The sequence below is a fragment of the Rhagoletis zephyria genome, unplaced genomic scaffold, assembly GCF_001687245.7.
Source record: "Rhagoletis zephyria isolate East Lansing unplaced genomic scaffold, Rhagoletis_zephyria_1.1 Rzeph_scaffold_03161, whole genome shotgun sequence".
NCBI classification, from domain to species: Eukaryota; Metazoa; Arthropoda; class Insecta; order Diptera; family Tephritidae; genus Rhagoletis; species Rhagoletis zephyria.
In genome coordinates, this window is record NW_016160245.1 from 19,386 (window position 1) to 44,709 (window position 25,324).

Consider the following 25,324-nt stretch of genomic DNA (forward strand, 5'->3'; position numbering starts at 1 on the left):
GTTTTTTCTTAACAGCGGTCGTCCCTCGGCAGGCAATGGCAAACCTCCGAGTGTATTTCTGCCATGAAAAACAGCTTCTCATAAAAATACAATCGCCGTTCGGAGTCGGCGTAAAACTGTAGGTCCCTCCGCTTTGTGTGACAACATCAAGGCGCACGCCACAAATCGGAGGAGAAGCTCGGCCAAACACTAACATATGTGTAAGCGCCAATCTATTATTATTATTATTATTATTATATATATATATACATGAAAATATATATATGAAAATATTTATTGCAGCTTCAAAAGTCGTATACTATTTAATATACATTTAATATTCAGACAAAATAGTATTTAGATATGTACTATCAAATATATTTAATAAATACCAATTTGTCGTTAAGAGATTTGAAATGTAATTAACCTTAAAATCCATTATTCGTATGCTAAAGTACGAGTATGTATCAATAAAAAATAAGCACTTTGTATTCAAGACCCATCCTCACATCCCTGTTCATAAAGTAGGGAAAAAAATATTTATGAAAATACTAGGTCACGCGGGCCGCACACATGCAACAGTGTTTACTTGCTGAGCTCGTTTTTTGCTCAATGCGCTTCCTGCGAGAGCGCTGCATTGACACACACACAAATTTTCTCGTTGCGGCAGTGATGGAAAACGAAAACTTATACTATTTACTCGTACCTATTTTGCTTCGTTTGCCAGGTTTAAATTTTTTCAGTTTTGATATGTTCGTTCCATTTCGATAAAGGTCTCAAATAATCTTTCTTTTGTCAAGTTAGCTGGAAGATATTCTACTAACTTCCTTTGCTCAAAGTGGTTTTAATGAATAGAATTACATAGTATATATGTAGAGCATGCGTTGCCTTTATGACGTTCTCCATACAAAAGAAAACACAATTCACTCAACTCTCAGTTCATGACGCAATGGAAATTGATGTTGCTAAATATCATCAGCTCCATCGGAAGAAGGTATTTCCTTTTTGCATACCCGATTAATCGCTGGCGTATAGAGATGACATGGACATCTTCGGCCTCAAGGAATGTACCTTTTGTGCTGCGTTCTCAAAGCTATAGACTGCGAACTGGCTACGTATCGCAAGGGGTCACTCGGTAAAGTAGAAGTTTTAACATTTGCAGGTTCGGGTGTTACCGATATAGCGAGAGGCCGGCGGTGTTCTCATTCATGCTGTCGCGCAAATCGGGATACCTAAAGTTTTACGCCGCCTCCGGAAGGTAAATGGTTTTTATGAGAAACGCTTCATGGCAGAAGTACACTGGGAGATTTGCCTTTAGCTCCCGATCGATGTTGTATCGTAGATATTACCGCCAAATGTGATAATAAAGAATCGGGAGTGGCGTAGAGCGAGATATCCTTGAACTTTCTACGGGATTTCGATGACATTCTTCCTAAAACAAAACTGATTGAAATTGGAATTATTCTGGTTATGCATTTTTGAGGCAGGAAAATGATAATTTTTGAATATTATTATGAAAAACCTCAGCAAAACGAAGAAACTTTAAGGCTAAATGAAAAAAACTTAACTTGGTGCTTTCGTTTGGCGCTGGTTAGCCAAGAGGAAGGCGAAACGACTGTTTTGCTACGCTAAATTCCGTCAAAATTGTTTAAGCGTTGATAGCGCCGCCAAAGGAAACGAAACAGTAGTGCAATCAGCGATTCGACTTGGATGTCTCAAGAAAACCCTAAATTTGCTTGAGCTTCCTAATCAAAAAACAACGGCGCTTTTAGAAAGAGAACTATCTATCACCGATCAGTTACTTGCTGTCTCCACAGGCAAAACTTTTTATATTTTTTCCCAAGGAGACCGCATATCCATGGCGTCATAATTAGTGATATTTTAATATGAAAGCAAAAATTTTTCTGCTTTCTATTAAACTGTTTTTTATGTACTTGGGTGTGAAATAGCAAATTTTCTAAATTTTGGAAGTGATTAAATCCGGCAAAAATACTTGTTGAAAGCCATCTTACAAATCCTTTTATCAGTTGGTAGGCAAAAACGTTTGCCTGTGGAGACGGACCGTTAGGGAAGTACTTTTATACAATAGACTCATTACTTTACTCATTAATCAAATGATATCAAGGAAACGGTGCAAATATTCTTTTTCCAATATGTATTGGGAACTATGTAGGAGCGCTGATACCCAAATACTCTACATTGCTGGCTCTTACCGTAAAGGTTTGCAAATACATATGGCTCGTTCCACGGTGACGGGTGTGACATTTCAACTCACATTTTAAGGTTTAATTTTTAAACTGTAATGTAAAATTATTTACAACGAGTATTCTCTTATAGATTTCCGAGGTATACACAATGTCTAAAAAAAAAATCAAAAACAATTTAATCTAAACGAGTTATATGAATTTTAGTCACTGTGGCTGGTGTGACGAGTACGCAAACCAAATTAGCTACTACTTACGTGTATCAGAGTTTTTCTGCTAATCGTGTCTTCTGCTCATGGTTCTAAGTAATTCTTGTATAGTTAAATAAACATTCTCAACTTCTACGCCAAAGTTTCTTAGCTCTATTGGAAGTAATACATTACTAACTTTATTTGTCAAAAAATCTGATTTTATGAACACATAAAAATGTATGCCACCTTTAGACGGGATAATCATTGATCGGGCTCTTCGTCTCTATTGTCTGTCTGAGTCATTGTAAAGTACCTTATTTTTAAATAGTATGAGGCTGTTACCTATCAAACCGAAGATATTACCTGTCAAACCGTATGAGATACTGTTTTTGCCCTGATAAGTGACAGAAAAGCTTAAGTTTTCCCATCGCTCGAGCAACATATCTTCATGATTAGTTTAATCATCGGTGATCACAAACAGATATATGACACATTTCAGATTAGCAGATGAGTAACGGTAGCAGTCCCTGGCCAAATATATTAAAATTTGTCAAACTTTAAATTGTGACGGGTGTGACATGTGACGGGTGTTACCAACATAATCTTGTTTTTTTTTTCGAAAATAAAAGCATAATAAATACTAAATAGCGATTCGCGCATGTTAGCCTGTGTCATAGCGTTACTTTCATCAGCTTTTTACACTGTCTAAGATTTGTTTTCCTTCAAAAATAACTATTTTGTGTATTTTGTGACGGGCGTGACATTAAAATATACTTTGCTTCAATATATAATAAAATATTTAGTACTTGCTGGAAAATTACACTGTTACAATGCTGACGAATTGTTCTCTCTATTGGCCGCTTAAACAATGTAAAAAAGACAATAGACTACGAAAATCAGTCTTGTCCAATCTTGAAGAAAATTAACCTCTCATATCGAGCCCTAACCGCTAAAATAACGTGAGCGACATTTTTTTGAAAATTTTCTTTTTGATGCAGAAATATTCCTAGAGCATCTAGATGCATTTCTGCATCAAAAAGAAAATTTTGAAAAAAAATTTCGCTTACGTTATTTTTGCGGTTATGGCTCGATAGGAGTTTGTAAATGGTACAACATAAAGTAAAAAAAAATCGGATTTTGAGAAATTTCGAAATTTTAGCTTTCAGTCTTGAAAAATGGATTTATTTACTCTTACTTACTAGAAATAATACACTCAAGTTCTTAAGTTTATTTTCGTTTCATTCGGTATCGATTACCGTGGAATAGCCATATGTACAATTGTTTCAGCTTTTCCATCACTCTGGCACTCACGCGCACTTTGTGCCAGTGACTGCATTTTTTGCACACACACACACACGCACATCACATCGACTTGCATTCGCGCTGTTGGCGCCGTCGTTTGGCAGCTGCTGCCGTTGTTGAGTCTATCAACATGTTTTTTGTTGCTGTTTGTTTTTTTTTCTGCTGTTTGCGTTTTTAAATTCGCTCACACTTCCATGTGTACATAATTCGTTTTTTGCCATTTTCGTGATATCAGCAAAACAAATTTGTGTGCGTGTGTGTTTCCTGCATGTGCGCATGAATGAATATTGCAGTGAGTGTGTGTGTGTGTTTGCTTTCACACAAATGTGTTGCACATTTTTTTATTGATTTTCATTTTTTTGGGTGGTTGTTGGCGGCTGGTTTTAAATTTCATCCGTTTTTTCTGCCAAGCCCTTATACCACTCGGCTCTTTTCGGTTTGTGGTGTGCGAGAAATTTCCGATACATTCGTTTTTTTGGCAACGTTGTTCTTTATTTAATTGTTTGTGCTTTTGTAGCGATTTATTGTGTAGTTGTTGTTGCACTAGCATACGCTTTCGCCGCAACCTCCCCACAAACACTTTTTTCTCCACCATTGCAGTTTTTGCCTTCTGTTTTTTCTGTGTCGGCTTGGCTTTTGTATTCTTATTTTCCTCGCTGGCGTCAATGTGTTTTCATAAATTTTTTTTTTTTTAATTTTTTAATTTTTTTGCTCGTTGTCTTGTGCTATTGTTTTATACCTACATACCTACAATTTTATTTTTCCACGAGTGTCTTGTTGTTGCTGCTTATTGACACCATGCGCCTCGTATTTTTTACGTTGCCACTTGTGCGAAAAAAATAAAATGTTTTTTCCGCTGCTGTTTTGCATCTTTTTTTCGCAACGTGTGTGAATTTCACTTTTTGTGTGCTGCAGGCGCCAATTGCAGTCAGTTTTTTGTAGTGTCTGTTTTTTCTGTTTACCTGCTCTGTTATTGTTGTTATACACGCGTTTCATAGGTTTTTTTTTTGGTTCTTTGTTTTTTAACAGCAATTGTTGATTCATGAAAAATTGAGCAATTGCCAAGTTGGCCCAGTAAGCGAAATACAATGCGCTACCGGCAACGTATCGACTGGACAACAAAAATAGCCAAATTATTAGTATCTCTTTGATAGGGATGGCAAAAAATAAATAAAATAAAATAATCGATTAATTAATCATTTGATTAATCACAAGCCAAATCAAATTAAGCGTGATAATTGAGAAATAAACGATTAATAAAATTTTTAAAGGCATGTTTTACAGTGAGTATTCACAAAAAAACCTCTATAAACAAATTTTAATTATCTTGTTAATTAGCATTAAATAAAAAAATCGATTAATAATCGTAACACAAAAATACGATAAAATGAAATCGTAAATTGAACAAAAATAATCGATTAATTTAATCAACTGATTAATCGGTGGCATTTACAGAAGGTCGTGGGTTGGTTATGGTTACTGTACTTGTAGCGGTTACTCAGCCCTGCCTAAAATTGGATAATCTCTCAATCCTTGTCTCATATATTACTTAAAGCGTTTTAGGTTATATGTTCTTAAAAATACTTGTCCGAGTTGTAATTTCTTTGAGCCTCTTCCTCCAGCCGGGCCAGGGTAGAGAGTACCCCCTTTCCTATGCCCCGGAAGTGCTCACGGGTTATCTGAATTTTTATGGCGATAGATGTTCAAAATTGACTTGATAAATTAACAAATTTTGTTAAAGTAAAGAAGAAGAATAGATAAGGTAAAAAAAAATTGTTTTTCGTTTTAAATTAGTACAATCGAATTGTTGATAATGCAAAAATGATATTTCACTACTTATTTCTTGTTTACTTAGCCCCGAAAATTTCGCAAGGCGCCAACTGACCAATTTTTTCTTTAATTTCCAGCTGACACAACGTATATTAAGCTGACGAAAAAAAAATTTAGCTGGCGCCACCAACCAACCAACGAACCAACCAACCAGTTAACCCAGACTGGCAATTGGCCAAGCCGCAAAGCAAAGAAATTCGCCGCAGTTTTTTACCTATCGCCGTACGTCTAACACACGCACTGTTGCCTAGCACCTGACGAACGTGTAATGCGCGCACTTCGAGCGACTTTACACCTACGCATAGCCTAATACGTCCACTCCTCACCAGAAAAATGGCTGAACTTCCTGTACCTACGAGCGATTACCTACATCGTTCTATTGATCAGCTACGCTCGATGAATGAGCGCAACGTACTCTCATCGCTGAGTCACCATCTAACGCCAATGGAATTGCGCAATGCCGCACAGTTGGCAGCGCACGATTACAAGCCATTCAATATCAATGAGTTTCGTCAGAATGTTGAACGTTTGGATTACTCGTTGAAGAATGGCCTTATACAACAGCAGCAGCAATTGCTTGCCGATCATCAGCAACAGCAACAGCAGCAACATCAACAACAACAACAAGCGCAGAACAACAACAGCAACATCTTCAACAGCAGCAGGCGCACAACAACAACAGCAGGCGCAGCAACAAGCAGCGGCGCATCAGCAACAGCAGCAACAACAACAGCAGCAGCAACAGCAGTTACAGTTAAAACAATCATACAGTCCACCAAATTCACCGGCCACACCCACCATGACCGAACAGCCGGAACAGAAGGTGAGTAACCAATAAAAAAACAATCCTGTGGGCTGAACTTCAAACCTATCGAGATGTTATTGCCCTCGAATCGCTGCTCTGATAAAGAGGGTGCTCCTGTAAAATCGTTAAAAAAGGCGACGAAAACTTCGGAACTTGGCTATATGCACGCACCTCTTGCTACCACAGTGTCCAACGCCATAAACACTCAGGTACCTCGTCAACTCAAACGCAACAGCGCATGCGAGAGGACGGTCCTGGTAACGTTTAAGTATTCAAAGGCTTTCAATACTGTTATCCAAATCTCTCTATTTGGGGCCGCCGAGTTATCCTCCCATCCCGCTGATATGAAACGGTACACAGTGAATTATCTCAGCGGGAATCGCCAGACATTGCGAACCACTAGACAATTCCTTTGATCTCCTGGGCGGCACAGATTAGCTTAGGTTATAGTGATTGCCCCCAGATACGTGCCGGTTAGGCACCCGTGTGGCCACAGAGACATTCAAGACGAGCTTGCGAGTAAGGGAACCATCCTGTCTGACGTCAACTCTTCGAATGCAGCGGCCATACCTCTATTTACCTGTAAGTCGTGGCTCAGGACATTATTCTTTGAAAAGGCAGACAGAAGATGGTCGGAAGGGCCCGACATATCTGGCCCAGCCTTGACAAGAAAAGATCCGGCGCAATCATTCGATTAGAACGCCGTCTGCTAAGGCTGGTGACCGGCATCATTGCGGACCACAGCTTAATGGGAAGGCATGCTAGCAGAATGGCCGCTCAATGACTTCTGCCGTAGTTGCCGCGACGTGGACCAAATCGAGAGTGTGGAGCAATACCTGTATCACTGCCCTGCCCTAATAAGGGCGAGAAGGCACTCATTTAACCACCACTTTTTTGTCTGTCTCGTCGATCTAAGTGAAGCGGTGATAGGTAACAAGATCAACGGAAATAAGGTCAATTGGCATTACTTTTGCGAAATAAAGACAATTGACATTATTACCATTTCAAAAGCGAAATAAAATCCACTCAAATTATTGCTCTTTACAATATTCCACGACACTTTCTTTTCCAAAATCAGGATGAAGGACTTGACCGTCTTAGAGAGTTACAGGCGAACACCTTACATCGAGAAAAAGGTTGCATTGAGGACCTCCTACTTCCTAGTGAATAAGACCAGTTCTGTCTTGCCTTGATTACCGGTGAGGCTGCAGTTAGCCAGTCACTAGGTTTAGGTAGTCTTGGGTTATCTCGTATAGGGTGCCTCGTTGTTGGCTTAGGTAATCCGACAGCACCTCTTCTCCAGGAAGTCCTTAATGAGCACGCTTCAAATCAGCGGTCAGAGGGATAACTCTTTGTAAGGTACCTCTGTCCAATCTACACTGAGCCTAAAGAAGTTGGTTTGCATCCGACTAGATGTTGTTAAATGCCCCAACGATGTCCAGAACGAGCCGCTACTGCAAGGAGTGAAGGCTTGACTCACTCTTTACTATAAGTATGAACCAAAAAAAAAAAAAAACTTTGACTTACCATCCCATCAGTTAAACACTACCTTTGATAATTATTTTTTAGCGCTGCCATTTTGCGCAAATTTTTAATAGTACCTCCTCTTTCCCATTCTTCTCGTTTCAGTATGATCCACATGCAGCCGCTGTAGAACAGCAGCAGCAGCAGCAACAACAACAACAACAACAGCTACCCGTCAGCCATAAACAGCCACGCAATCAGCAAGGTTCCCCCGATGGTCGCGACGCAAAGCCTTATAAATGCACGCAATGTACGAAAACCTTTGCTAACTCCTCGTATCTATCGCAGCACACGCGCATCCATCTCGGCATTAAACCGTACCGCTGCGAGATCTGCCAACGCAAGTTCACGCAGCTATCACACCTGCAGCAGCACATCCGCACCCATACTGGCGACAAGCCTTACAAGTGCCGCCATGCCGGCTGCCCCAAAGCCTTCTCGCAGCTCTCCAATCTGCAATCGCATTCGCGCTGCCACCAAACGGACAAACCCTTCAAATGCAACTCCTGCTACAAATGCTTCACCGACGAACTGACTCTGCTCGAACACATACCCAAGCACAAAGACTCGAAGCACCTGAAGACGCACATCTGTAACTTGTGCGGCAAGTCGTACACACAGGAAACCTACCTGCAGAAGCATTTGCAAAAGCACGCCGAGAAGGCGGAGAAGCTGCAGCAGCGGCATGCAAATGCGAATAGCAACGCGCAACACCATGTGCCCAGCAGCAGCGGCATGCAAATGCGAATAGCAACGCGCAACACCATGTGCCCGCCGGCGGCATTGGCCTCAATTTGCAGCGACAGGTTGTGATGAATGCCGCCGCGGCCGCTGCAACAAGCGACCCCAATTCGTATTGGGCCAAAGTGGGCGCCGATAGCGCAGTGAATGCCGCCACGCTGGCCGATGCTATACAGCAACAACAACAGCAAGCAGCCGCCGCCGCTGCAGCAGCCGCAGCGGCCGCACAACAGCAGCAACAGCACGCGGTGCAGAATGGCTACAACTTCGCAGCGCTGCAGCAACACCAACAACAACAACAGCAGGAACTGTTGCAACACCACCAGCGACTGGTGAACGGCGGCGCGGGTAGTGGTGGCGATAGCGCCGGCAGCGGCAGCACGCCCAATCACTCACAATCGCCCAACGACGAGGGAGAAGATCTGGTGATGCGCCAAACGCCGCAACATCACCTGCAACAACAGCAGCAGCAACAACAACAACAACAACAACAGCAGCATCAACACCAACAATCGCATTCGCCCAATCCGCTGCTGATGGGCAACGCAGCGGCAGCAGCAGCGGCGGCGGCGGCCGCAGCCAACTACGATGTGAAAACAACCAGCGCCTTTACGCCCATCAACACGGCGCCGACACATTTGAACGCGCTGGCTGCGCAACAGCGTCCACCCGCCGCCGCAGCGTACCTGTACCAGCAAAATGCGGCTGCAGCAGCCGGTTTTCCAACGCAACTCATCTCGCTGCACCAGATACGCAACTATGCGCACCAGCCAAGCGCAGCGGCTGCCGCCGGGCTGTTGGCCGGCGATCACCTGCTCGGCTTGACTGGTGTGACTGCGGGCGGTACCGGCAAGGATAAGGGGCAATAGTACGGCGCGCATCACAGCGGTGATGGCAACAATAACAGCGGGTGCCGAGATAGCGGCGGCGGCGTCGGTGGTGGTAGTAGTAAAAGGAAATCGAAAAAGCGGCAATATGAGCGCGCACGTGAACGCAGTTGAGTTGGCGGCGAGGAGGAGAGGAAAGGAAGGCACAGATTTCTTGGTCAGCCGGCAGGAGGGCGTGCAGCGTAGTGAGGCCGTAAGCATGGCGGCGCGCAGCGGCAGACCTAAAGCAATAATAGGGTAACAGCACAAACACTCAGGTTTTAAAGATGATTTCAACAAAGCAGCAATAGTAGAAAACGAAACAAAGCAAAGCGTACAAGAAAAAAACAACAACAACAACAACAAAACAATCTACAGTAAAGTAGACGCAGCCGAAGCATTTAGCTGCTGGCAGCAAATTAATTTGCGCCGCAAATTATACAGAAAAAAAAAACGAAAATAAAAACAAGACAAAAAATAGCTAGCAAACAGAGAATGCTGATAATCTTTGCTCCCACAATTTATCAACACTACTTACATATGTATGTACATTCTATCCACTGCTTTCGGCTCTTGCTTGCATGCCTGTATATACATACATATGTACATATGTATCTCCATAGAAATCAGGCACCTGCACCTTTCACATCTCTTCGGAGCAGGTGCTTCTCTTCATCATCATCTCCGTTACCTTTCTGTCTTTTAAACACACACCTTCTGCGCTCATCCTTGCGGCATTGCGCAAGCGCGCATTTACAGTATACAAATTCTACAAATTGTAGCCCTATTTTAAAGGTAAATAATTGTAGTTATCGATTAGTTACTCGTCTAGCATTTAGGTAATCGTATCGTATTATAGTAAAAGTAGTTTGATAAGCCGAATTTACTTTATGTAGTAAGCGTTAGTAGCTAGAATTAAGCTGTATTGAGATAAAAAGTTCCAACTTATTCGTATGCTAAATATTTTTTTTATTATTTATGTATGTAAATGTATTTCTATTAGGGCTGTGCGATTATTCGATTACTCGAGCAAGTTGGTTAATCAATTATTCGGTTAATCAATTACTCGAGTAATCAAGATTTCGATTACTCAAAACGATGATTAATCAAGTTACTTGAAATATGATTACTCAAAAAAAATAATTTTGCTCGTTAATAGAGTTTGCTTTGGAAAATGCTTANCATTTAGCTGCTGGCAGCAAATTAATTTGCGCCGCAAATTATACAGAAAAAAAAAACGAAAATAAAAACAAGACAAAAAATAGCTAGCAAACAGAGAATGCTGATAATCTTTGCTCCCACAATTTATCAACACTACTTACATATGTACATTCTATCCACTGCTTCTCTACTCCCCATCTTCGTATGTATGTTTTAAGCCGCTTTCGGCTCTTGCTTGCATGCCTGTATATACATACATATGTACATATGNAATGCTGATAATCTTTGCTCCCACAATTTATCAACACTACTTACATATGTATGTACATTCTATCCACTGCTTTCGGCTCTTGCTTGCATGCCTGTATATACATACATATGTACATATGTATCTCCATAGAAATCAGGCACCTGCACCTTTCACATCTCTTCGGAGCAGGTGCTTCTCTTCATCATCATCTCCGTTACCTTTCTGTCTTTTAAACACACACCTTCTGCGCTCATCCTTGCGGCATTGCGCAAGCGCGCATTTACAGTATACAAATTCTACAAATTGTAGCCCTATTTTAAAGGTAAATAATTGTAGTTATCGATTAGTTACTCGTCTAGCATTTAGGTAATCGTATCGTATTATAGTAAAAGTAGTTTGATAAGCCGAATTTACTTTATGTAGTAAGCGTTAGTAGCTAGAATTAAGCTGTATTGAGATAAAAAGTTCCAACTTATTCGTATGCTAAATATTTTTTTTTATTATTTATGTATGTAAATGTATTTCTATACAATATCTATGATTTGTAAACTTCTTTACGATTTTGTTAAACAAAATCTCATAAATTTTATTTCGAAAACTTGTATCAAAAGCACGCATTACGTAAAATTTTTTGAGCCTGCTTAATAATTACATATTTGTAGTAAGAATTTACGAATCCCAATNTACAATATCTATGATTTGTAAACTTCTTTACGATTTTGTTAAACAAAATCTCATACATTTTATTTCGAAAACTTGTATCAAAAGCACGCATTACGTAAAATTTTTTGAGCCTGCTTAATAATTACATATTTGTAGTAAGAATTTACGAATCCCAATAAAAAATACTTAGCTAAAAAACATGTATGCTTTATTTTTTGTAAACCTTAAACTTCTTCAAAAAAAAAAAGTACTTACTAGATTCAGTAGTTAGTTCTCGAGAATATTTAAAAAAGTTAACTTAACTCACAAATGCGCCAAAAATGCTTTATTACTCTGCAAGAAAATCTATTGCACTTCTAGAAGCTATACATTTGTACAGCGCAATTGAATGAGACCGCAGATTTTCCTTTATAAATGACACAGGATGCGCATATCAGATTTTTCCGTGACTTTCGCATAGTTCGGGCTGGATATCATTTATAACGCATATGACTTCGCAGTTCAGCTCTGCAGTCGTATCGGGCTTATTGGCATAGAAAACGCTCGTAGCTATAATTTTCTTTGGATTCCAAAAATGGGTACTGCTGTTTGTTTGGCAAATACTACATTTATACGAAAAAAAAAAAATACTTTTTTTGCCACCTCATATCAAAACAAGTAAGAAAGTCTAAGTTCGGACGGAGCCGAACATTATATACCCGGCGCAACTATTAAATATATCATTTTCACCTTTCCGAAAACTACCGCTTCATAGTAAGCAGAGGTGGTTTTACCCCCATTTTAAACATCTTCGATAGAACGTTCAGTTAGAAATAATGAGGTAAACTGATATAGTCATATGTGGGCGGTATCACGCCCATTTTATAAAATTCTAAACAATGTTACTTCTTTTCAAAAGATTCATACTAACATGAATTTGGAGTAAATTAGCGTTCTTGAATTTCGAAATATCGAAGTTTCAAACAGTTCTGAAATTTACCGTTATATGAAAAGTGACCATAATCCATAATCCGATTTCAATAATTTTCAACGTTTTGCTTTAACGTGGCATGCTCAATAACTATACCGAGTTTGGTACAAATTGGTAAAACGGTTATCGAGATACATATATGTGATCATAGGTGGGCGTTGCCATGCCCATTTTCCAAAATTTTATCGCAAACGTATTTCTTGGAGAGAAATATTGCAAACATAAATTTTGAATAAATTTAAAAATAATAAGACAATAGAGCTTTAGTATTTACTGATTTATCGAAGATTTCGTATTTCTCTAAATTAATGTTATATGGGATGTGGGCGTGTTTATTGTCCGATTTTAAAAAATTTTCAGCCATTTGGTATGATGCACCAAGGCCAACAACTGTGCCCATTTTCAAAAAAATTATGTCTTAATTTTTTGTCTAAAAATTATTGTACATAGATATCAATTTTGAGTGAATACTCTTAAGTAGCTGTTAAAATATTACAGTTTTCGTATCTCTGAAAACTACCGTTATATGGGAGGTAGGTGTGGTTATAGTCCGATTTTGCCCTTTTTCAATACCATCCGTACTACGCCCGAAAAAATTACACGTACCAAATTTCGTTAAGATATCTCAATGTTTACTTGAGTTATCGTGTGCACAGGCGGACGGACAGACAGTCACGGCTTAATCGATTTCTCTTTTTATTCTGATGATTTATGTATACATTTGTATACGGTAAACCTGCATCAAGGTCAAGGTGTGTCTGTCCGGTGTCATTCGCATCGATTACCGTGAAAAGGGGAAAACGGTCCGCGGAGACTTTATTTTAAGCTGATAGACAGATTCGATATTGATATGAAGCATATCCCCTTTCTTTAGGTTCATCCTACGCCTCCTTAAACATTGGTTGCATTCGCGTACCTGATAATTATTGAAAGTCATCAAAAAGTAGCAGCTTTTTGCGTTCGCGTACGCAAAAAACTTGCAAAGTAAAGGAAAATTGAGAGAGAAAAGTAACATTTTATTTTATATGTTTGCCAACAGCAAGACAGCTGATCAAAAACAGCTGGTTGGAATTTACGTAAATCACAAAATTTAATTTTATGGTTTGAAAGTTAAAAATGGTAAACTTGTAAGATGTAAGTAATTCTTCGTTTAATCAATAAACTGTGTCAGGATACCACTTTGGGATGAGTTTTCGTACGTTTTCAATTTTACACTTTTGAATGTAAACAAAAATTCTATCAGCTGTTCAACTAACTTACATGTTTCTGCAAATTTTCTGTTCGCGTACTATTCTGGATATTTTTCTCTTATGAGAGGACAGATGACATTTCGCTGGCATTTTGGTGTTGGATCTTTTTTACTGGAGATTTTATACGAATATAAATACAGTATAGAATAATAAATTTTAAATATGTAGTTAGGGAGAGGCTAAATTTTAACACGGAAATGTTCTTTTATACTTTTAAACAACATGCCAAAGGTCCAAATCGACACAAGTGTAGCTAGAGGCTTTAAGCGGGTTCAAAGGTCACAACAAAATGATTTTCCTGTTAACCGTTACTTTTACAAAAATGTGATGGTACACACGTTTGTATTTTTAAGTCACTTTTTCCCCGTAAGACTAATGGTTTTCTAGGAAATTCCAATCAAAAAGTTTTATCCAACACTGTATACCAACTATATATGTACGCTGATATCTCCGTAACGCTCACTTCTCCGCACCCCCAAGTAGTTGCTCGCGACATTGACTGTGGGAACCTTAGGCATGCTAGGCATCCCTTACCTACAGTATGTATTAGGGCTATGCATTATTTGATCTTCCTGATTTCTAATAAGGTTGTAGTGCCAAAAGCAAAACTCTCAAAATTGCCCTAATTATTCCGGAGTTAGGTTTTTTTTTTTTGTCTTTATTCACTTTGAACTTTGCGTACAAAATATGTATATTTTTTCTTTATTATGAAAAATTTATTTTTTTTATCGCAAAATATCGACATTACCTTCCAACGAAGTACGAATTGTTATTGATCGGATTTACCAGTAAAGTCATGAATGACATCATATCCAGAAAACACAGAAAAATATTATTATCTGAAAAAGCTGCCCAACGAAAAAGTAAAAAAATTCGTTTTGAGCTCAGGAAGTCCATACTTATTCTCCCCTATACATGAGTTTCTTGGTATTTTTTTCAAGATAATTATTCGTAAACTAGTGTTAAAGAACTTAGAAAAAAATTTAAAAAAAATGCGGCACTTATTAGGAAAAAACTTAAACAACTAATAGCTTTTGAAGCTAAATTTTGCATGACTATGAATTTATATCAGGGACCGTAACAGCTATGACCTTTATAACAAAAATCATAATTTTACCCTTAAAACTGGATTTGTATTTTTCCGATTAAATTTAGTCTTCATTTTATGATTTTTATTTTGTCAATAAAAAATAAGCATTATTATTGCATTCTTATTTTTTCGATTAGCCCATAACTGTTATTTTTAGTTTTAATTTTCTAATTCAGTCTTCGTTATAACGATTAAAAATTACTAGATAAATAAAAATTCAAAATAACCAATTATCTCCGATGATAAAAATACAAATAAAACGTTTTCGCAGTGATCTAAATATAAAATCTTGATATTTAAAGGTTATTTTTGGTCCCTGATTTATATGCATAGTTTTTAATAATGTGTACATATGCCAAGTTATATCAGATACTTTACTTTGTATGTAGAACAATATGAAAGGATCCCAATAAAAAATTTAAGTGCTGATATTTTAAGCGCCACCCTAATTTGTATAATAACGAACTCACAAAGGCGGATTTTGTTTAGTTTAAAATTAAAAAAAGTACCATAAAAACACCGAAAACCCACAACTATGGGTGCTTGAAATTTTCCAATATCGCTCAAAGCCGTATTCACAGCACATAGTAGTATTGACAACGATTTAGCTATCGAATTTTTATTCACAGTTGTGATAAAAGCTATGATAAAAATTGTATTGTTTCTGTAGAAGAAAAAAAGTTTTCGATTTTACTGCGCATCTACATGCAAAAGTAATTCTAAAAATTTAAAAAATGTTTTAAAATGGGATTTACATGTTTTTTTTTAGTATAGAATATGCTATATTTAAAAAAAAGTAATGAGTATAAAATAAACGAAAGGAAAACTGTCAATACTGTGGATCAAAGGGGCGCTATTCAAGTGGCCGGCACTGTAGGTGTTCGTAAATTNAGTATAGAATATGCTATATTTAAAAAAAAGTAATGAGTATAAAATAAACGAAAGGAAAACTGTCAATACTGTTGATCAAAGGGGCGCTATTCAAGTGGCCGGCACTGTAGGTGTTCGTAAATTTTATTGATTATAAATCGATTACAGTTAGAAATAATGAAAAATTTTGTTTACAATTAAAGGGGGAAAAAATCAGAAGTAATTAATAGAAAAAATAAATCCATTTTCATTTCATAAAATTAATTTTGATCATACCCTTTTCAACTGATACGGAAAAGTTCTTTATTTTACAAGGTAAAAATAACCAAAATTAAATAGTCAATGGCAAGATTTTATTATTCCTAATAATTTTTTTTTTTAATAGCCTATGCCCATTATTATTTATTCAGTGAATGATCCTAAATTTAGTAAATTACTTATCGTAGTTAAAATTCAAAATCTGTTTTTAGTTAACTGAAAATATAGCGCTCATTATTTTGGGTTTTCTAAAAATGTCTACAATAAAAATATGCACATATATAGTACATATGTATGTACATAAGTATTTGAAAGTGAAGCTGACGCAAATCCGACCAGATTTCTGAGGAAGAATGTTCAAGAAAATCGCTCATAACAACTTCGTTAAAAAATCGTTTGAAGTCTTTGCATGCTAGTGAATATGAAGGCTATATATATGTATGAAGATTAATACTGTTAAACCGGCCCTCAGGCTTACCTTTAGCAGTACAGCTGGGAGCTCCATCCGGATATCCGGATTTTCGAATCCAAACATTAACAATTATTTGTGTATTCGATTCGCCATACTCTTCCGCGAAATTATTCGATTGTTTCACGTACTGTGTGGCACGTAGCCCCTTCTTGTTGAAACCAGTTGTTGTCAAGATCAACTCCTTCAAATTGCGGCCAAAAAAGTCGGCGATCATCAATCTATACCGCTTTCCATTGACAGAGACGATGCCACCAGCTTCATTTTGGAAGAAGTACGGACCGATGATTCCACCTGACCACCAAAAAACCACACAGTTTTAACGGACAAAGTTTATTTTGATAATAAAATTGAATGACTTGGAAATTTCAAAATACATGAAACAATCAATACATTCACAAAACTATGGGCCTGATATAGTGAAACTGGTTTTTCTCTCTGACGTCAGAATTTTTTCAACGGACTTTGTAGTTTCCAATACATACATAAGTATATATTTAATTCAAAAAATTATTAAAAAAAATTCGGTGTAATATAGAACAAAAAAATGGGTACCAAATGATGGAGAAAATTCTGTAGAATAAATATATATTTTTTAGGAACTACTCGTCGTTTTTCTTTCTGATGGGGGATAAAAAGTGATATTAGGCGCACATTTCTTTGTGAGTGATCCGAGAATTATCCCGGACTAGTCGCATTTTTTGCAGGGTACATATCCATGAAAAGCATTCAAATTCGAGTGTTTTCGGTCATGTCATGGAAGAACATTTGCCGTTCGGAAGCTGCGCACAATTTTGAGTTCCTCCATTTGTGTTGTATCATCAAATTGGAGGAGAAGCGCGGCCAAACAATTAGCAATTAAAGCTCATAAAAACTACTTCATAGTTTTGTGTGTATATTTCTTATTTCCGAAAAAAATAAGCTTATCTGCTCTATGTAAATATACACCTATAATTATAAATTAATTTAAAATTTTCATTGTATTAATAATCATTTATTTTAATAAGCTGGCATTAATTGTACTACGTTCTCTTTTGCTGACATAAAAAAAGAACAACAAAAATATATTAAAGTGATCATAGACTTTCAAACACAAATAGCGTTTAAGGTAAATTTATTAAAATAAAATTATTGACAATGTAATTGTATATATGTATGCACATAAAAATAAAATATGAAAAAAAATTTAATAAAAAACTTGCAACTGTTATTTAAAAGCAATAAGCCAACAGCACTGACATTAGTTGTAGGCTAATGTGAAAAGTGTTGAAAGGAAGACAATGTAGTCGAAAATTTAAAAGCAGTAATGTTAATTAACCTAAGCAAAAAATAGCAACGAACAAAATGAAACAGGAAAGCAACAAAGAAATCATCAAACTCAACGAAAAAAAAATAAAATAGGAACTACATAAGAAGAGTCAGTGATTTTGTTATACAGTTTAGTGCGAAAAAATAGCACTTTCCTTTATTTAGGTATATCTACTAAAAATATACATTTACATGAATTTTAAATACATACATACATAAATAGAAAAGATTACTAAAATAATCGTATCATCCAGCAATGCGAAATGGGCAGGAGTTAAAATTAATCGCTGCCAAATTGTGTTTTTTTAATTTTTGTTTCTTTTTTTATCAGCAAACACAATTTTATAACATCCCGAAGGAATAAGAATTTTCGCATACTTCAAAAGTAATTTATGGTCACTGCTATTTTTCGTACAGCATTGTAATTAACTAAGTTACCTTATAATAGTTTGTTTATTTTTATTTTTTATTCGCCACTTGTAAGAAAATTTCAAATTTAGAATCTATACATAACATAAAATAAAGTCAATATTTTTGAACACGCTAATCAACAAAATTATTAAATGGTTTCAATGAAGTTTTCGTAGGTTATTCCCTAGTCATCTGGTCCCAATATAGGCAACCAAATAACTCACCAGGTGGCGCTGGAATCGAGATATCTAGACAATTTGTATTTATGAACCGATTTGTTTCAAGCCTAAAAGGCCAGTATGCAGCTCTCAAGAAAACGTTCAAGAAAAAATTGTCATTATTTCGTCTGTGTGTCCAAGGAATGTTGACATCTGATACTTCACCAGCCCGTTGCCTCACTCTTTTCTCAGCAATAATGGAACGGGCATGCATTTCTGTTGCAGGCATGGGATGCCTTGTGCTGTTTTGCTCAAAAAACTTTAGAAAACCGTAGCTGAAAGCATAGAAAATTTCTTAAGAACTGCGTACTGCCTCAAGAAAATTTTACACAAGAAAATTTCTTTGCCATTTCTTATACGTCATTTTATATAGAGTTTTTGCTTTTCTTAAGAGCTGCAGACTGGCCTAAAAAATTGAAAGGGGTTCAGAACGATTCATTTCTAACTCATTTTTTAACGATTTTCCTCGAAAATATGTTTGGGGAGAGTTGCCACCTTTTTAGAAACACAAAATCATTTTAAGTGACAAGCTACATAAAATCCTACTAATATCATGAATTTGAAAGTTTGTGAGCAAGTGCGAAAATATGTTTGCTGCTCTTTATTTCGAAAACATTTTCAGAAAGGGTTACCACCTGCTTAAAAGTCGAATTAAATTTAATCACTTACTTAAATGAAATATTACAATATCGGCGTCAAACGAAGCATGTATAAGAAAGCATTATTTCGAAAAAAAATTTTTTGAAGAGAGTTGCCACCTGCTTAAAAAATCAACTCAATTTAACGAAGTATTATAATATGGATGTCAAGCGAAGGATGTTTACTATGAAAACGATTTTGAAAAAGTGCCCCAGTTTATTTTTTTTTATAATTTATATTTATTTATTGAATCTTTGTTAAAAAAAAATAAATTAAGTTTCCACCTTTCCGAAATTTCAATCTATTTATTCGGTTCAAGCTAAAGGAAATGAGATGGCAATATGAAACCAAAAGTGTTGGTATATGCTTTTATTCAGACACATCTTTGAAAAGAACTGCCACCTATAAAAATTATTTCAAAAATTTATGTAGCATAAATACCAACTGCGAAATGTTAGTGGTTTTTTATAGGTACTGAAATGGCGATTTTAATTGAAATTTAACACATTGACTATGTTCTGGATGCTCAGCACAATAAGTAATTTTTCTTTAATAGTAATAAATTGTAATTTTTCAGTTTTAAAATTTGTTTTCTTTTTTGTTGCATTTGAAATCATAACGTTATTTTATAATATTTGTAATTTCTCATCAAGTATGCAACCTCGTCCTTTTAATTTCCTTAAGTCTTACATTTTCAGTTGTTAACCATTGCCATGCAGCGCATATACAAACATGCATACTATAGAAATGTATATACATTAGGGTGCCTCACCTAAAAAAGTCGCCGTTTTTCCACGGGTATTGGGAAATGCATTATTTTTAAAGACTTCTGCTAAAATATTTCGGAAAAATATTAAGATTAAAACTTCTAAAAATCGAGTTTTTTATAAATAAAATTAGTTTTTAAATATATTTATTACAAAAACCCACCTCAGGTGATAAAAGAGTTTAAGCTTAAAAGGACTTCATAAAAATGTTTGAACATTTTATCAACACAATCAAAATATTTAGATTTTTGGAGGTATTTTCAAATCGCGCTAACTTGCGTCAATCTTAATATTTTTTTAGGAATATTTTGGCGAAATTCTCAAAATATAATAAATTTCATAATTCCGATGGAAGCACAGTAACGATTTGTTTGTTTTTTCTATGGAGAGTGATGCACCCTAATGTTCATATACATTTGTTATACATAAGGTGTTGTCCATGTGTTCCCTGCTCATTTATTCTTACACTAAATAGTACTTATTCCACACACTTCGTTTTTACGAGTAGTTCATTAGCATCACTGCAGGGTTTCTCTCTTGTCTATGTTTTATGCGTGGCCTTTGCACGGCAGGCAGGATCGCTAGTTCCTACTTATCAAATACTCGCATTACGTTTTCTAAGCCCATTCAACGCATAATGCCCAATTTTAAGTATCCATGACAAATGGGTGTAAAAATGCGATCAGAAATTATTTCACATACTTCAAATTATATGTATGTATGTATATGCATGTGTAAGTATTTGAACATACATATATATATGTGCATATATGTATGTATGTACATAAACACATAGATTTGCTACAAAGCCGGGAAAGAAACACGGCAATCAGCCTAAATTCGTCAAAGTCATAAACTCCAAAACCGAATTTATTCGCTTAAGAAACGGCTTTTGTTCTTAACAAAAATTGCTAAATTTAGATATTTATCGGCTATAAAATCGAAGAACTGCAGACAATCGAAAGCCACTGTCAGATAGAAAAAAAAATATATATATTTATTTTCTGAAAAAATTCTAACAAAATCTTGTTGAGAAAGTAGTTAAGCCATAAACGAAAAACTTTCAAAAAAAAAAAAAGAGAATCCGCTTCAAGGCCAATGAAATTAATTACTTAAATCGCAGTTTATTTCAACGAAAAAAATGGGAATTTCGGTAATTATAAAGAAACAAATTACAGGTATAAGCTTTCAAATTTACATGTGCACCTCCAAACAAGCAAATAGCAAATACACATGCGCATAAGGTTGTGCTTAAGTAGTATTAACATGTATGTATGTATGTATGTATGTATGTACATAAATAAATAAATGTTCACAAATATAAACGAAAAGAAAAAACAAGTTTTCAACTTGACAATCTAACACAAATTAATCAATGTCGAATTTTTGTGTGGAATCAAATGGCCATATAAATTGCTGTTGAAAAAGTTGTAGTAGAAGAAGAAGAAGAAGAAGCGTCAATTAAAAGTTATTCGGGAATTATATACTCATTGGTATAGGTACTCGCATATGAAAATTTTCATATATTTATGTACTTTTATGTGTGTATGGAAATTTATAGCAACAAGCGAATCAAACGAAAACATGCTAATGTAAAGGGGTTTTAAGCAAAGGAATACTGGTTTAATCCATTGAAGAAGCAACATACATATGTATGTATGTATATTAGAAAGCGAATGGATATGACGCAAATAAGAAAGTATTTTTTAGAGGCCTCTTGTGAATCTTTAGCTTAGGCTAAATTGTTGATCTTATTTTAAAATAAGATCCAAAATCGAATTTCGTTGTGTGTAAGACGTCAGAGGATCAAACAGAAAAATTCTTTATGTTTCTTTAGGTCATGATCATGGGCGGATTTACGAAAAAGGGCCCAGTTAGCAATCACTTCGGGGGCCCAGTTTTGCTATCATACACATATCATGAACCAACAAATATTTTCGGTACGTCAAACAATTATTGAATACAGAAAGATTTTACTATGCAACTTTGAATCCGTGAATATTTCCATTACGGAATCCACGCTCACTGAGTTTGCCACTAATCTTTCAATATAAAGCATAGAGAAATTATTGAGTGTGGCTTCAGCTAAAGAAGCACGACGATATTCTTTAACGATGTCACTTGGCTAGCGATGATCGCAGCGCACAGTGGGACGTCTCCATATAAGCTGCGGCCAAAAGTATTAACAAACTAAAAATATTACTTCAACAATTTCTATTGAGCTTGAGGCCGTTTTTAATGAAAAACTATTGTTCAAAAGCAACAATAATTTAAAAAAAAATATAGAACTGATAGCTATGTATTTCGGAAATTACCACATTTCTTTCCAGCTTTCTTAACCATTTCCTCCACATTTAATCGCCACGTTAATTTACTGTTAATTATAATTTTGAGTTATTTCGTTGATGCCATCGGGATAAGTGTAGCCTTTGCTAGTTTTAGCTTTTCCTATCCTTCTTTGGATCTATATCAAATTCTACTTAATTTTCCCTGCTATAAATCTTTCATAGGCAATACAAAATGATCATACAGGATCTGTAGATGTTCTGCGTGGTAACAAATATGTATATTGTATATGTATAGTAAAAATTATAGCAAATTACTGGAAACGATTGGTATATGCGTCAGCGCTGACCTTGAATGAATAGCTCTCCCATTACATTGTCTATGCGGGACCTTGTTCTCAACAAATACTGGTCGAGTGAGGTACCATGAATGTTAGCGCCAACCTTAAGCCTTGGTTTGGATTCTTTTTAATTGGATGTCCTATACGTGTAGTCTTACAAAAGTATTGAAAAGTGTGTCCTCCTTATCTCGTAATAAGTATTCGCACTTTCAGCTTCGTTTTGCCGGAACCAGCCGCAATTTTGAATTAATTTCATTGCTCGCTTACTTTTTGATAGAACTATTTTTATTACAACGCCGAATTTCTGCCAGCAATCTTGATGAAATCCACTATCTGTTACGCTCTACGATGAGGCATCTCAGTTAAGACGCATAGTTACGTACATACTTACACATGTGGGTCTCTAAGTATATAAATAAGAAAATACATTTTAGCAATATATTTTGATTGTGATTTGTCCAACTTGTTATTATGTATATTTAAAAAATTTTTTCGCAAAATTCAGAATAAAAATGGCATACATATCTGTGTTCGTATGGAAAAGTAGCTTATGTCGAAAGGCTGGCTTTAGTATAATGCGGCAATCCCTTTATTTTTTAAACGGCAAGGAATTTTTCGATGAGACTTAATAAGAATATTGACTTGCTAGTATCGGAACTATTTCTTCCACGTTTATTTGTCAAAAGATGTTCAACGGCTTAGCGCCAGTGAGTCATTCGCAATGGTATGCTGCGAATGCCGATTTATACTAAAGCCAGCCTTTCGACATAAGCTACTTTTCCATATGAACACAGATATGTAACTACATAACTACACTTAATTTTAATAGCTTCATTAGGCACCCGAAAATTACCGCGTTGCATGTTTATATCTATGAGTCTGTTTTGCTAATGTATTTTTTAATGTTTCTTGTGTACATGCTGTATACTTATATGTACATACATTAGGCCGTACCAGAAAAAAAATTTGGCGGAATACCCCTGAGTCTAAAGTATTAGTGCAAGGCAATTTAAAAAAAAAAAACAAAAATAAAAAATAAAATTTGTTTTGGCGGAACGTAGAAGTCGCCTTTTTGCAGTAGCTTCTTAAAGTAAAATATATCGATGTTCTTGTCTCGAGGGAAGCATTGTAAAAAGACGACCCCGGTACTCGGCAAAAAATAAACCGAAATTGGCTTAAAGAAGTATTTTAGACTCAGTGGTGTACGGCGAACTTTTTTTGTCTGCTTGTAAGGTGATACGGTCTAATGTACAAATGTAATTTGGTTGTAACAAAAGCTGGTACTTGTATACATACGCACACATAATACTCGTACTTAATTGAATGTCTATTTAGGCGTGTACTTATATATGTATACCGCTCTTGTCAAATTCTCCGCAAGATTAATACCAAGGCCACTAAGTATTCGCACTCGCTGCTACGAGCAAAGATAAGTACTTGCATACAAGTACGTACATACATACTTAGCGGCATACTCTTCACGAAACCGTCAGGCACTCCACCGCCACAGCCTGCCCCCCCCCCCCCCCCCCCCCCCCCNCCCCCCCCCCCCGCTGGTCAAAACGCTGCTCGCACACGCTACTTAGTCCGCGAATTCAATTCTCAAGGTCTTAGCGATGACGCTTTCAGCTTCAAGTCATTCGCTTTTTTATTCATTATGTATTGTTGTTATGGCTTTTTTTAATTTTTGTAAATTTTTTGCTTGTTTTTTCTTTCGCTTACTTGTACATACATATATACATTCAATATAAATAAGTACATATGTACAACGGCGTCGCGTAGTCATAGCTTACGCTTGTTGTATTCATTCTCGGCTTACAAAAAATTGCTTAGAAGATATTTGATTGTTGGCGCGCTGCTGGCAGTGTTTGGATTAATTGTTGAAATGTGTGTGGGGCCAGCTGCTACAAAAAAGACCCCCACAACGAACGGTTAAACATACAAATATATGTATTTAATGTACTTATGTACTTGTGTTGCATTTGAGTTCCGCGCCACACTCAAGTTCAAAATAATAACAGGCCACCAAGCTTCGAAGCCGCAAGCAAAGTCAAAGCTTGGCGGCTGTAAGCGCGGCAAAAGCGTTCCTCTAGCGACGCACTTCATCACTTTTTTGCTGTGGCTATCGAAATTTTTTACAATTACATATATACGTATGTGTGTATGTATGTACATATGTACATTAGGGTGGATCACGTTATGGCAAAGAATAAAATGGGGGAAAAAAATCTAAGGAACTTGCTTTAGAAAAATAATTTGGTAACTAAAGCCTCAGGAAACTTCAGGCAGAGAATGAAACGGGAACAAATCTTCTCCGAGCTATTCGTGAAGAAAGCAAGCAAGAATAAATTTCTCTAAAAGCGTTCCATTAGTTTGAAATTTTTTAATATTTAAATTAATCAAAACAGAACTGACACATATTCATGCCAATTAAGTCAACGAAAGACTTAAGACACGAACTTTTTTTTTTTTTTTTTTTTTTTTTTTTTTTTTTTTTTNAAAAATTGTTCCATAAATGGACAGTTCACCCTAATGGTAAACGAACTGAATGTTGAAATGGTCCAGCCTTACTCTGGCTTAGAATTAGCAGTCGTGGCTCTCACGGAAACGATATTTCATCCTAACAGGCATATGTGGCTCTCCTTCTTAACTTTAATTTCAAAAAACTTTTGTTCTCTAGCAGAATGTTCCCCAGACTTTTGTTCTTATTTAATCCTTCTTGAAAACGTTCTGGATACTTTCGTTTTTATTTTATTCTCATTGGAAAGGTTCCCGAAAGTATCGTTCTCGTTCTGTTCTTTTTTAGAACTTTCCCGAACCTTTTGTTCTCAATTTGTTCCCGTCCAAACTGCTCCAAAAATTTTTGTTCCACTTTGGCTCTTTTGTGAGTACGTTTCTGATACTACATTTTGTTCTCGTGCAGAGTTAAACC

General features: G+C 36.3%; 1 protein-coding gene and 1 long non-coding RNA gene across 2 annotated transcripts in view; both read left to right on the top strand.

Annotated features, from left to right (window-relative positions):
* Window positions 1-9,931, top strand: part of sqz (squeeze) — a 26,575-nt gene extending 16,644 nt beyond the window's left edge. Inside the window, exons 2-5 of the mRNA XM_017623363.1 lie at window positions 5,584-6,137; window positions 6,172-6,329; window positions 7,941-8,507; window positions 8,558-9,931. Of these exons, the coding sequence (XP_017478852.1) occupies window positions 5,840-6,137; window positions 6,172-6,329; window positions 7,941-8,507; window positions 8,558-9,445 (1,911 nt within the window). The 5' untranslated portion in view covers window positions 5,584-5,839 and the 3' untranslated portion in view covers window positions 9,446-9,931. The remainder of the gene's footprint in view (window positions 1-5,583; window positions 6,138-6,171; window positions 6,330-7,940; window positions 8,508-8,557) is intronic.
* Window positions 9,932-15,032: 5,101 nt separating this feature from the next.
* Window positions 15,033-16,938, top strand: LOC108368517 (uncharacterized). The gene is made up of 2 exons (XR_001848381.1): window positions 15,033-15,703; window positions 15,828-16,938. It is a non-coding gene; the product is annotated as an uncharacterized LOC108368517 (long non-coding RNA).
* Window positions 16,939-25,324: the final 8,386 nt, after the last annotated feature.